Below are 12,673 nucleotides of genomic sequence, written 5' to 3' on the forward strand. Positions count from 1 at the left end.
TTTCTTGACCCCCCCCTCTCCGATGACCTATGAACTCCCGCAAGATCACGAAAGGCAACATGGGATGATTGGTCGGGCTCATACATTAAAGTGTTGCCGGTCCCCCAGCCAAGACAGGGCAAGAATTTATGGCGGCGTGGTTGCCTAATCTGACGTGCTGACCATCGTGAAAGACAAAAATATCGTGTACTCTGATCCCGGCATAAGACGCGTTACGACACCAGAAGAGGTTGCGCCACCGCTGGTAATCCAGACAACAATGCAGCGACATGCATGTCACATGATGGTTCATCCACCCATTTTCCGTGCACGTTGACACCTTCTTTCTTTTTCTTTTTTTTTAATCCAGTCGATGGTTTATACACACCCAACGTGTCCCCACATGTGCTCGCAGCATTAACAACACACGGGTGGATCTGAACAGAACTCAAAAGCTCTGCAGAAACTTCAAAAACAAAAACAACGGGAGACGATGGCGCAGCAAACGGATCCAGCCGCCGAGTTCAAACAGAACATCTCCCGTCACATCGACGAAGCCAAGGAGCGGCTCCACAGCCTCAGCCGGGAGATCTGGACTTGTCCCGAACTCGCGTACGAGGAAAGGAAGGCCCACGACAGCCTGGTGGCGTTTTTCTCCCAGGATGGAGGCTGGACGGTCGACCGTCACTTCAAGCTGGAGACGGCGTTCCGTGCCACATGGGGACCCGGGGGCGCCAACGAGGGCCGAGTGGTGCACGTCGGTTTCCTGTGCGAGTACGACGCGCTGCCCGGCATCGGACACGCCTGCGGACACAACCTGATAGCCGAGGTCGGAGCCGCTGCCGGGCTCGGGTTGAAAACCCTGCTGGAGAACAGCCCCAACTTCCCTGCACGGGTTCAGGTATCTTTCATTTGTACCACTTTTGCAGTGGTTTGAGATCGCTTTGTAACGTGGCCCCTTTCGTGACCCCCCCCTATCCCTTGGTAACCATCTGTTACTCTGAAATGGGGGGGGTGACATACATTTGGCATAGACGTGAAGATTAAATAAATCAGTTTTACCTGTTTTCAATCAGACGTTGCATTTTTGAGTAAATGTCCCCAAAGGTCTGTGAAGTCCCGTTGGTGAGGTAAAATGTTTGAAAGTCAACACAAAAACGTATTACCGCTGAATTCTGCTGTACTTAAACACAGCCAAGTCCGAGACATCGACCCCGGTGCTTATCTTGACATTTTAGCGCAATCTATAGAGCGATACGCAAACCGGTGAAGTTCAGCTGCGGTTATAACTGCGTTATTACGACTATGGGTTGGCTATGTGATGCGACTGTGCGCTTCCACGTTCTGTTTTTTTAAGTTAACATTTTGTACTGTTCAGTGGCTGTAATATTATAGCCGTTTTTTAACATAGTTTTTGTTTGATTATTTTTATAGTTTTATATATAGCTAGTTTATATCGCCCCCCCCCCCCATGCTTGCTGTAGACTCCAGAGTAGACTCGAGCTTTTCCCAACGGTGAAACAAACCTGAGGGGTGTGGGTTGATACCTGCAGCCCATCCCAACATCTTCCCCATGTAACGATCTGATTACTAGCAAATATCACACCCCAGATCTGGCACTTCGTCAAATCTCCGATGGGGCCGTGGTCTGTCCAAACTGGGCTGTTCCACCTTTAAATCACATGGACGATGCCTCGGTCTGCTGCACTTAGTTGTTTTATGTTACGGTTTTTTTTTTTTAAAGCGCAGCAGCCACCGCCAATTTCTTTTTAAATAATGTTGAACACCGCTAAATAACGGTGTCCTAACTGAACGCGACGCGGCAGCGACGCGGCAGCGGCGCCGTTCTGAGCTCCACGTTCGTCGGCGCTGTTTCTGTTTACTTCCTGTCGCTCGTGTTGAAAAGCGCAGCGTCACGGACGAGGGACGTGTACGGTCTGATCTCGTGCGCACCGCTGGGACGTTGGCTTGGTTACACGACGCGTCCAGTTTGAACCGACGGAGAGCGTCCGATGCACCGCTACGGTCGGATACTCGCGTGCAGCTGGGACGCTGAAAACGGCGTTTTTCCGAACTCTGCATTACCGTAACGTACCGTGAAGAAGTGCAGCAGACCGAGCCCCCTTCGAACTCCAATTCAACAGCACAGGCCGTCGAAATATGTGATTTAAACATTTGCTTCGCCCCCAGCTAAACATTTTACCCCACTGGCAGGACTGTAAAGACCTTTGGGAACATGAGCATACTCTCAAAGAGCCAATACCTGATTGAAAACGGGTAAAACAATGACCTTTTATTCCTCGTGTCTGTCTATTGAAAGTTTATGTGACCCCCCCCCCCCATCACAGAGTAATAGGTTAAAAAAAGATGAGGTCGCACAGGGGCTATTCACAGCACTGTTTATTGTGGAAAAAAATGTCAAGACTTAATTATTGAAAATGTGTACCCTGACATTTGCAAATGTTGGTAAATGTGTACCCAAATTTGCAAATGTGTACTGAGATTTGTAAACGCGTGCCCAGATTGGCAAAACTTTGCTGAGATCTACACACCTATACTGAGAACTGTAAATGTGTATTCAGGTTTGAAAATAGGTTAGCAGTACTTCAGTCATATCAGCCATATCACTTTGGAGAGTGTTTTTCGAAAAGCACCTGTTCTCAGTGGGCGAGACGCAGAGAGAAAAAGACGCATCTTCTTTGTTATCTGTGTACCACTGAGGAAGCCCGTTACTACACTGCACCTGGTACTTACTGTTTAGTGATGTAAATAACACAATGAAGCAATGCCACTGCCACATCTCATGGTATGTGGTGTTGTTCAAAGGTCACTAAAGGGTGTTATAAAATATCAATACATCTGAGTATCGCCATACTATCTTTCGCAATATAGTGTTGACTTGAAGGATAATTAAATTGTCTCGACAGGTGACTGTATTGGGGACTCCAGCTGAGGAGGGTAGTGGAGGTAAGGTTGACATGATAAGGGAGGGTGCCTTTGAAGGCCTGGATGTGGTATTCATGGCACACCCGGCTCAGGATGATGCTCCATACCTGCCAGATGTGGCCGAACACGAGTAAGTAGTAATTTTGGCTTACACAATATGTACCAGACACAGGCAACTGTGTGCCATTGGAGAGCCAAGAGTGTTCAGATTTGCTCTTCACCAAGCAGATGGTTCCTCTGATTATTCTGATGTCTTTGGTTGATGTGCTAGTCAATGAAATAACTGGCTAGAAGGAAAACCTGCATACTCTTGGCACTCTGTGGCACATTGGGCCTATCAAGGCTAGATTAGTACCCCCAGGGGCCCCTGGGCACTGAAGCTCATAGCCCCCCACCTCTGTCTCACACATTCACGCACACCCCACAACACCCACTGCAGCCATTAAACCATACCTTAATTATTTTGAGCTTCCAGTCAAGCTGCCATGTGAAATCCACCAGACCATAATCATACACTTATTAGTCAAAGGCTGAATAACAAGTCCAGCTGAGCAGCTATGCCTATACAGTTCAGTAGACCAAGTACTGACATTTCACTCACAAATCACAAGACAAGGGGACAATGGCAATATTTGTGTACACTGAAAACCACCCAAGTAGACGGCACACCAGTTATTACTGATACATAATAATGTGACTGACTAGGAATAGGCTTACAACAATGCCATCCCAAGGTAATCACACAGCACAGCTGAATGCAGGTTTCAAAATAAGGCTCACTAAGTGAGCTCAACAACTTCACACAGAGCTGCAAAAGCCAACATATAATGAACTTGACAAACTGACTCCCATACAATATAGCAGCATCGCACCACAGTGATGCAATACATGTTATGCAAATGGCATATCAAATAAATCATCCATGAAATATACAGCAACACACAATCACAACAGATAATACTGCTGAATGCACAGACAACATCCTCAAATTTTCTTCTGTTTAGAAGTTCTTCTTTCTTGACTTGTTTTCTGCAAACTCTGTGATCATGTCCTCAGAATCCAGCTGTGCATTGCTGCAACCCACGGTAGACACTTCCAGGCTATCCTTACACATCCTCTGTTGGAATGCCCTCTTCACTTTGTTTAGATTTTTTGAAAAAGCTTCTTATTAGACTTTTTTTTTTGTGGCTGCTTCTTTAACTTCCTTTTCCTTTCTGCAGCCCACTGGGCTTTCGGTTAACACCATCCATTTTCTGCTGCTTGGCAATTTTTCCTGCACACTTCTCACTGATACAACCTAACTGATAGGGGGTCAGATAAAAAATAATTCCACTGTTTCTAACCTTGACTTGGCTTAAAAAAATTATCTTGAATCTGTGCAGTGTAGGCCACCTGCTCTCTATGCCCACCCAGCTTGGTCGTTAGCCAATCTATACAGTGCATTCTGCTTGCTCACCAGTCACCACTTGCCCAGCCATCTCACCAAAATAATAGTCAATCATGAGACTTCATTTTCATGTTAACAACTTTTATTTCATTCTGATTGGATAATTATCAAGACCAAGGGAATGAGTCAAGCTTTGTCTCATGTTTCAGTGGAGCCCGACATAAAAAAAAAAAAACATAATTTTTTTTTCTCCCATCGCGGAGGGCCCTGTTGCATTCAGGGGCTCCTGGGCAAATGCCCAGATTGCCCATATGGTTAATCCGGCAGCAGGGCCTATGTCGAGCATTGTGCTTGGTATTGTCTTGGGTTTTTCAGTTCATTGCTGCATGTGATGATGGTTTCATATTTAGAGTGTGCTGTTTCTTGTCCCTTCATTATTTCTGGATTATGCCAGATCGAAATGTAACTCTGAGGCCTTTTTCACATCTCATTTCCAGCGTTACTATAAGATACCGCGGCAAGGCCTCTCATGCTTCCGCGTACCCCTGGGAGGGGGTCAACGCTTTGGATGCAGCGGTGCTGTGCTACAACAACCTGTCTGTGCTCAGACAGCAGCTCAAGCCAAATTGGAGAGTTCATGGTGAGGGACAAATTAGGTACCTCTTTATCACTTTGTCGTTTTATCATCGGGCAATTAAATGTCACGTTGTTCCTGCATGTGATTTCTTCTTTTTTTTCTTTTTTTTTTTACAGGCGTCATAAAACATGGCGGTGTGAAACCCAATATCATTCCTGCCTACACTGAGTGTGAGTATCATCTGCGCACCCCTTCACGCAGTGAGCTTCCCATCATCAAGGCAAAAGCTGAGAACTGTTTTCGATCAGCAGCTTTGGCAACCGGCTGTGAAGTAAGTCAGTTCACACCAAACCTGTTGAGGAGGACAGTGGGGACAGTGGGATTTCTGAACGTTTAAAGCCACGATCCTGAAGATGTCCTTGCAAAAAAATGTTTGGTTTTTATACTTTCTATCGCGGGTATTTTTAGTACAAAAGTTTAATGCGCAAACATTCAACTCATTAGGGATGCTGTACTTCAGGGGTCCCCAATAGGCGGCCCGCGGGCCACGTCCGGCCCGTGACGGGTTGATTTATGGTCCGCGAGAATTTTTGGAGAAATGCCAGATTTTTTTTTATTTCCCTACCCCAAAAAAAAAATTTCTTAGTAAAAGTAGGACTAGTAATATATCGAAAAATAGATGAAAAATCTCTTTAAATTATAATACCTGCAACGTATCGACACCAAAACAAACTAACGAACAACATGCTGCTGGAGGTTGAGTGGCCCGTGGTTTTAAAAGTGGCCCGCTATGAAAAGTAATTGGGGACCCCTGCTGTACTTGCTCGTTTAAGTGTTTACAGTCAGATAGAACTTTCCAGAAAAAAACTATACAATAGCGTTTTACATTTTGACTACAAGGCATAATTTATAATCACAGAAAATGTACGTAGAAGACCTTTACCAACAGATTACTTCAAAGAGACGCCTTCATGCTGTTTCTGGGCACATTTTTAGCGCGTTTGAATTGCAACCGAAAGGTGGGCGTGGTTTTATGATTTCATAGCTATTAGCTACTGAAATTCGGGGCGGTCGTGTGGGTGTGGCCAGGTGGGCTGAGCCGCTCGCCGTAGAAAAAGCCCCCTTCCTGCTCTGCCGTCGCTTTACACAAAATAAAAATGGCGACCGCCGACAGCAGCTTTGAGGATGTGGAAGTGGAAGACGACGAGTCCTCTTTCTCGGTGGAAGTTGACTGCCCGCCTCACGACTGCGTTGCTCAGCCAATACAGCCGTATTCCTTCGAGCCTAAAGGGGGCGTCTCCGCTTTATAGCGTCGCGCTACGGACACGCCCTCTATGCTAATGAGCATTAGTGACGCGGAAAGTTACCGCGTTTTCGCCAACCGGAAATATGATTTCGACCCGCCGATATCTGTCTTGGGCCATAGATGTGACTTTAGGGCTACCATTTGTCTCATCGATCACATCCACACTCCTTCCGTCGATTAACAACAGGAAAAGTACCGGTGGGCGCTCAGGTTCCACCATGTTGTTTCTTTTTGTACAACGGCGGGACTTAAGAGGTCAAACACCAACGCAGTTACCGGTAAACATACATGTCAGTATCGGTACGAGCCTCCGGCTTGTTGATTGAATGTTTGTCGTTGATCAGGAGTTTAATTTACGACGTCTGATGTCCTCAGGTTGAAATCGAGTTTGAGAGGAACTCGTTTGACAACATCTTGCGAAATGCCACACTAGAGGAGGCGTACGAGAGGAACGGCAAAGCCTTGGGGATGGAGTTCACCACGGATGAGGAAGTGCTCACTAATGCGACCGGTAAGAGTAGGTCCGGCTTACTAAGCGAAAGAAAAGCCCCCTAGCGCAGTGTTTCTCAACCGGGGGTCCGCGGACCCCTAGTGGTCCGTGGTGTAATTGCAAGGGGTCCGTGAAAATAAAATATCTTTAAAAAAGAGATCCTATGACATTTATAGAAATAGGCTTATTTTACTCAAATGTGACTGAGACCTTTATCTACCTAAACTATAAACGGTAACAGGACCTTTTTCTCTAATTACATCTGTTTCACAAGTGTAATTTATTGTATTTTAATAAGAGATCTCTCTCCCGTTTGCATTGTTGAAAGTTACTGCATAAAAATTATGTTGTTACATATATCTGAAAGTTACTGAATACATATTCTGTTTTGTTACATATATCTGAAAGTTACTGCATAAGAATTCTGTTTCGTTAACTATATCTTAAGTTACAACTGAAAGCTCTTATTTTTGCCCCAAAGAGTGAATAAATGCTATAATGCAATTTAAAATGCAGTTTCTACTGTTTCTATCAAATTGCAACCCCCTCCCCCAAGATCAGGTGGATGGGTCCTCAGGGTAGATCAAAAATACGCAGGGGGTCCAGGACCCCAAAAACGTTGAGAACCACTGCTCTAGTGGCCTTTACCGGCAGTGTTTACTTTTGTTTCCGCTTAGATGTGGAATGGTAAGGAGACAAATTAAATTAGGATGAGCGAGCAGGGCATGTTACCCCACTTTCTGTCAACAAACACACATGCAAGCTGGAATACCCGGGGGTGTTATGTACATACTGAGTTTATGTACATGCTCTAGGCTGTGTACATACTCTGAGTTTATGTACATGCTCTAGGTTATGTACATACTCTTAGTTTATGTACATGCTCTAGGCTGTGTACATACTCTTGAGTTTATGTACATGCTCTAGGCTGTGTACATACTCTTGAGTTTTCACATAACCCGCTTTCTGGAATACGTGTCAGCCATCAGAACAGATCATTATATAATGTTATGTAAATATGCTAGTGCATAACGTTGCACTGCAGCATATTTACAGGGAAAGATGCTTGTGCGCTGGCAAACTGCTTGTATGTTGCCATGGTAACATTCTCATTATCTTTGTGCTATTTATGCTATTTTCACTGTAAATAGACTGATGCCCCGTTTGGCTGCGAGTTTGCTGTGAATGCGCAGTTAATGAGTTGTATTTTAAATATGAGTGAACGGCAGTTTGCTTCTTCAGCGGTCTTACTTGTTTACTCTGGCCAAATAACAAACTGGCCACTCTCCCATCATGTAAAGTAACTCCAAACGTTTGACATTTTGTCTGATCTTCCCAGGCTCCTCAGACTTTGGCAATGTGTCTTTTGTGGTTCCTGGAATCCAACCCTACTTCTACATTGGCTCTAAAGCTCTAAACCACACCGAGGAATACACTGTAGCTGCTGGTATGTTCTCAAGTCAACACTGATTTTACTCACTGTCAGATGCAACCTTCTTGTTAAATAGCTCTTTTAGCCATCGCCACTGATTTTCAAGTATTTAGGGGTGTTTTTGAAGTGATTCACAGATTCATACCATGCAGTTTTAATGTTGTCACTTCAGATCTTGGTCAGTTAGTTTCATGTCCCATTCTCTCCTTTTCCATTTCCTCTGTCTCTTTCCACTTAATGTTGTTTGTCCCAAAACTAATCATAGTCTTACTTATCCTTTGCATCCGTTACATCCTCCTTATATCAGACAGGTAGCAACATACATGTGTTAAGATTTGCAGGATGTTTAAAATCCTCTCTCTCTCTCTCTCCATTTACTCCGAAGAAATTGGAACACTACAGAAGTTGACATTAAATATTCGGGGGGGGGGGGTGTCTTTGTAGGTGATGAAAAAGCTCAGTTCTACACCCTGCGGACAGCGAAGGCTTTGGCCATGACGGCCCTGGACCTGCTGTTGTATCCGGAGCTGCTCCACAGGTTGAAGGAGGAGTTCGCTGAGGCCAAGCTAAAGGAGGAGAGGCTCCTGAAGGGCAGACAAGCAGAGGACACCTCAAAATTCAAGTAAGGTTGCCTGAGGAGCTACTGCCAAGATCTGAGCTCTCTGCACATACAGTCCGCTAGCTAGCCGCTAACATACTGAAATCTTACAAGTACATACTGGAGTCTTACAAGTAATCCATGACAAGCATGGGGACGGCTGGACTTACAAAAAAATTAAAAACCACCTCCGTTGTGTAAATGTTTAATTCTGGCCACATCTGGATAAGTTTTTGGTAGAGGACCCAGCCAAAAGACTATGCAAATAACAAACATACACATCATGTCTTTCTTAACAGATCAAACACACATGTCATTTAACACATCCTCTAGTCTTCCCCACTCATATGAAATCACTAACAACCAAAGGACCATTTTAAGATGTAATTTTCCAAATGTTGCCCTCCGAGAAAACAAAGATTGGTACTATGTGTAGATTGAATATGCAGATTTAACATATATACTATATGCGAGAGACAGATTACTTTTGCAGCTGTTAGAATGAGTTAGTTCACGCTGAATAATTTGCACACCACAACTATGATAGTTCTTTCTCTTCCTGTACGACTGCTTCTTCTTCTTTTTTTGTTTATTTTTGTCATATTTTAAAAAATTTCTTAGGTGGAAATAACTTCATTTGTCTTTGATTACAATTATGTCAAAGGGGACAACCTGAACAAATACTGCAAAGCTTTCAGTTGTGTAGCTGTCCACTACTTTAGCAGAACTTTTGCTTAACCACAACAGATGTCCTGTTTGTTGTGTAAGCATAAAAGCACCAGAAAGACAGGTTTCAAAGCTTCACTTGGGTAAAATCACTGTCTTAAATCATTAGAGGGTCTGCATGTGTCGATACAACAGATTTCACATCTGGTTTTGATTTTGTTCTGTTGTTTTTGTAAATTGCTTGACCAGTTAAAATATTTTGCTAACTTTGATCACTTGCACATTCCCAAAGACACTTGAGTTGGGGTTTTTTGTGCTTGAAGAGATGGAAAACAGCCAAATAAAAATGTTTTCATGAAGAAACCCCTGGTTAAGAATGTTATTTCTGCAAAGTATGGATCGATGAGGACAACAGAGGCAGGGGGGATATGAATGTAAAAAAGAAAATGGAGCAGTATCATTTGTGATTCACGCCATGCTACTGTTTCCGGACAATCGGCTCTGTGCGTAACTGTAGTCCACTGACTTCCGGTTTCTGCTGCAGTGGTCATACCAGCTTCCTGTTTGTTGGCGTGTGCTATTGACAGTGGCATATTTTTCACGATGCCTGCAAGATTTACCACGGATAAATGTCGACGACATGCACAGAATTGTCGACAAACTTTCACCTGCACCTACCAGCAAACGGGTGAAACGTTTCAAGTTGTACATATCAAGTTAGACCATCTGTCCACTCATCCTCATAGTTGTGGACATAACTTGATATAGAAGTCAGTGGACTACAGTTATGCACAGAGCCGATTACCTACGTTCAAGCATATCCAGAAGAGGGTCACATGACCAAATGGTGATGTAAAAAAAGAAAACATCTTGTTGACTCAAAAACTTTGACCCAACAACACATGAAATGCAGTCTCGGAGTTCATTCCTCGCCTGCAAGTTAACAGGAGAATTTCTCTCTGTGGGTTCTGTGTGCAGTCCCGTTGATCTAGTTACCACAGCATGATTTCAAACTGCGTATAAAACATAATTTACAAAAAATCACCAACACTTTAGCCAAACCCAACTGGGACAGTAGGGCTGGGTAAAAAAATCGATTCATCAATGCATTGCAATATATTTTTTCCCAATTCAATATCGATTCGGAAAATATTGAAATCGATTATTTCCGTTGTAATTAAGCCCCACTTGACCGAACAACGGTTGTTCGGTCAAGTGGGGCCTCCGTACAACGCAAGTCACACTTGTTTATTCACCAACCTGGCGACAGAAACGTGCAGTAGTAACGCTTTAAAGTCGGCGCCTACAACTTTAAAATCCGACGTTTGGACACATTTTGGATTCAGATGTAAAACTGGAACAGAGGAAGTCGATAGAAGTCATGGCGTGTGTAAGCTTTGCGAGTCAGTATTAAAATACCGCAACAATACAACGAACCTACGCAACCATTTGAGCTGACACCACGCAGAAGTTTTGCAACCTGCGGCTAAAGCTAAACCTGTGGATAGCAAACACATGCAGCTGGACAAATCCCTTGTCTGCAAACTACAGTCAAGCTCTGTGCGCGCACAGAAGATAACAGAGTCTGTGGCGATCTTCATCTGTAAAGTCCCATGCCCGTACAGTGTCGAGGAAAACGAGGGCTTTAGGAAGATGGTACACACACTGGAACCACGCAAAGCTACGCCACACCAACACGAAAACATAGGACAGAAGTCGCCGTTCCAAAGCTGCACATGGAGGTGAAGAAGCCGTCGTCGAGTCAGCAGAGAGAGTAGCACTTAGCCCATGGTGTGCCTTTGTTTACATTTCAAGTCAAACTAAGAGGAAAGAGTATTTTTAGTTTACATGCACTTTACTTTTTTCCATGTAATTACAGCACAGTTATGTATCGTAGCGAATTCGGGGGACAACACAACCACAGGAACTGCCGCGGCCGGGAAGCGAACCCGTGTCGCCCGCACCGCAGGAGACATCGCTAACCGCTCGACTAAAGGGTCAGGCCAGCGGCCAGCGTGTCTACTAATCCATGCACGTTACAGTATATTACTTCTGTGCTGCAAGTTCAGCTCAGGTACAATACTGTACTACTAATGTTTTATTTTCTATTCATTAAAGCATAATGAAATGGTAAAATACATTTTTGGGTCAGTTTGTTCTAAACCAATACAAATAATGCACACATTATTATATAACAAATATCAGAAGGTACTCAATGAATAATTTGGGTATTTTTGTCATCTACAAGTATTATCAAATCGATATCGAAGCATATTGGATCAATATCGAATCGTGACCTTAAGAATCAAAATTGAATTGAATTGTGAGGTTCTTGACAATACCCAGCCCTATGGGACAGCAAAAATATCTCTGGATATTGTTTTATCCACACCCACACAAGTTCACAAAGGACATAACTCCAGATGGCTTCGGTATTCATCAGATACGGCGGTAAAAACAAAAGGGTATTCTGGGGCATCTGGGTAGCATAGCAGTCTATTCCATTGCCTACCAACACAGGGATCGCCAGTTCGAATCCCCGTGTTACCTCCGGCTTGGTCAGGCATCCCTACAGACACAATTGGCTGTGTCTGCGGGTGGGAAGTCGGATGTGGGTATTTGTCCTGGCCACTGGACTAGCGCCTCCTCTGGTCGGTGGGGGCACCCCCCCGGATCGGAAGAGAGGGGGTGGAGCAGCGACCAGGATGGCTCAAAAAGAGTGGAGTAATTGGCCAAATACGATTGGGGAGAAAAAGGGGAGGAAATTGAAAAAAACAAAAGGGTATTCTGAAAACCACCAAATAAAACCGGACTGCAGCTTCTCACACCAAAAATAAAGACAGCCCCATCAACACGGGGATCGCCAGTTCGAATCCCCATGTTAACTCCGGCTTGGTCGGGCGTCCCAGCAGACACAATTAGCCTTGTCTGCAGGTGGGAAGCTGGATGTGGGTGTGTGTCCTGGTTGCTGCACTAGCGCTTCCTCTGGCTAGTTGGGGTGCCTGTTCGGGGTGGGAGGGGGAACTGGGGGGAATAGCGTGATCCTCCCATGTGCTACATCCCCCTGGTGAAACTACTCACTGTCGGTGAAAAGAAGCGGCTGGCGACTCCACATGTATCGGAGGAGGCATGTGGTAGTCTGCAGCCCTCCCCGGATCGGCAGAGTGGGTGGAGCAGCGACCGGGAAGACTCGGAAGAGTGGGGTGATTGGCCAGATACAACTGGGGAGAAAAAAGGGGGGGGGGGGAATCCCCCCTTCCCAAAAAAGACAGCCCCATCAACATGGCACGGT

The 12,673-nt window shown here is 44.7% G+C and overlaps 1 protein-coding gene across 1 annotated transcript; it reads left to right on the forward strand.

Annotated features, from left to right (window-relative positions):
• The first annotated feature begins 174 nt into the window (after window positions 1-174).
• Window positions 175-9,738, forward strand: LOC130124763 (xaa-Arg dipeptidase-like). The gene is made up of 7 exons (XM_056294107.1): window positions 175-880; window positions 2,907-3,055; window positions 4,810-4,952; window positions 5,066-5,220; window positions 6,571-6,706; window positions 8,025-8,132; window positions 8,562-9,738. Exons 1-7 carry the CDS (start codon window positions 473-475, stop codon window positions 8,741-8,743), a joined length of 1,281 nt encoding a protein of 426 aa, XP_056150082.1. The 5' UTR covers window positions 175-472; the 3' UTR covers window positions 8,744-9,738.
• The last annotated feature ends 2,935 nt before the right edge of the window (window positions 9,739-12,673 follow it).

This window comes from Lampris incognitus, chromosome 15 (genome assembly GCF_029633865.1).
Source record: "Lampris incognitus isolate fLamInc1 chromosome 15, fLamInc1.hap2, whole genome shotgun sequence".
NCBI lineage: Eukaryota > Metazoa > Chordata > Actinopteri > Lampriformes > Lampridae > Lampris > Lampris incognitus.

Coding starts and splice junctions, on each gene's coding strand:
- LOC130124763 (XM_056294107.1), top strand. CDS start 473: ATGGCGCAGCAAACGGATCCAGCCGCCGAGTTCAAACAGAACATCTCC. Junction 881..2,906: donor ACTTCCCTGCACGGGTTCAG/GTATCTTTCATT, acceptor TTGTCTCGACAG/GTGACTGTATTGGGGACTCC. Junction 5,221..6,570: donor CTTTGGCAACCGGCTGTGAA/GTAAGTCAGTTC, acceptor TGATGTCCTCAG/GTTGAAATCGAGTTTGAGAG.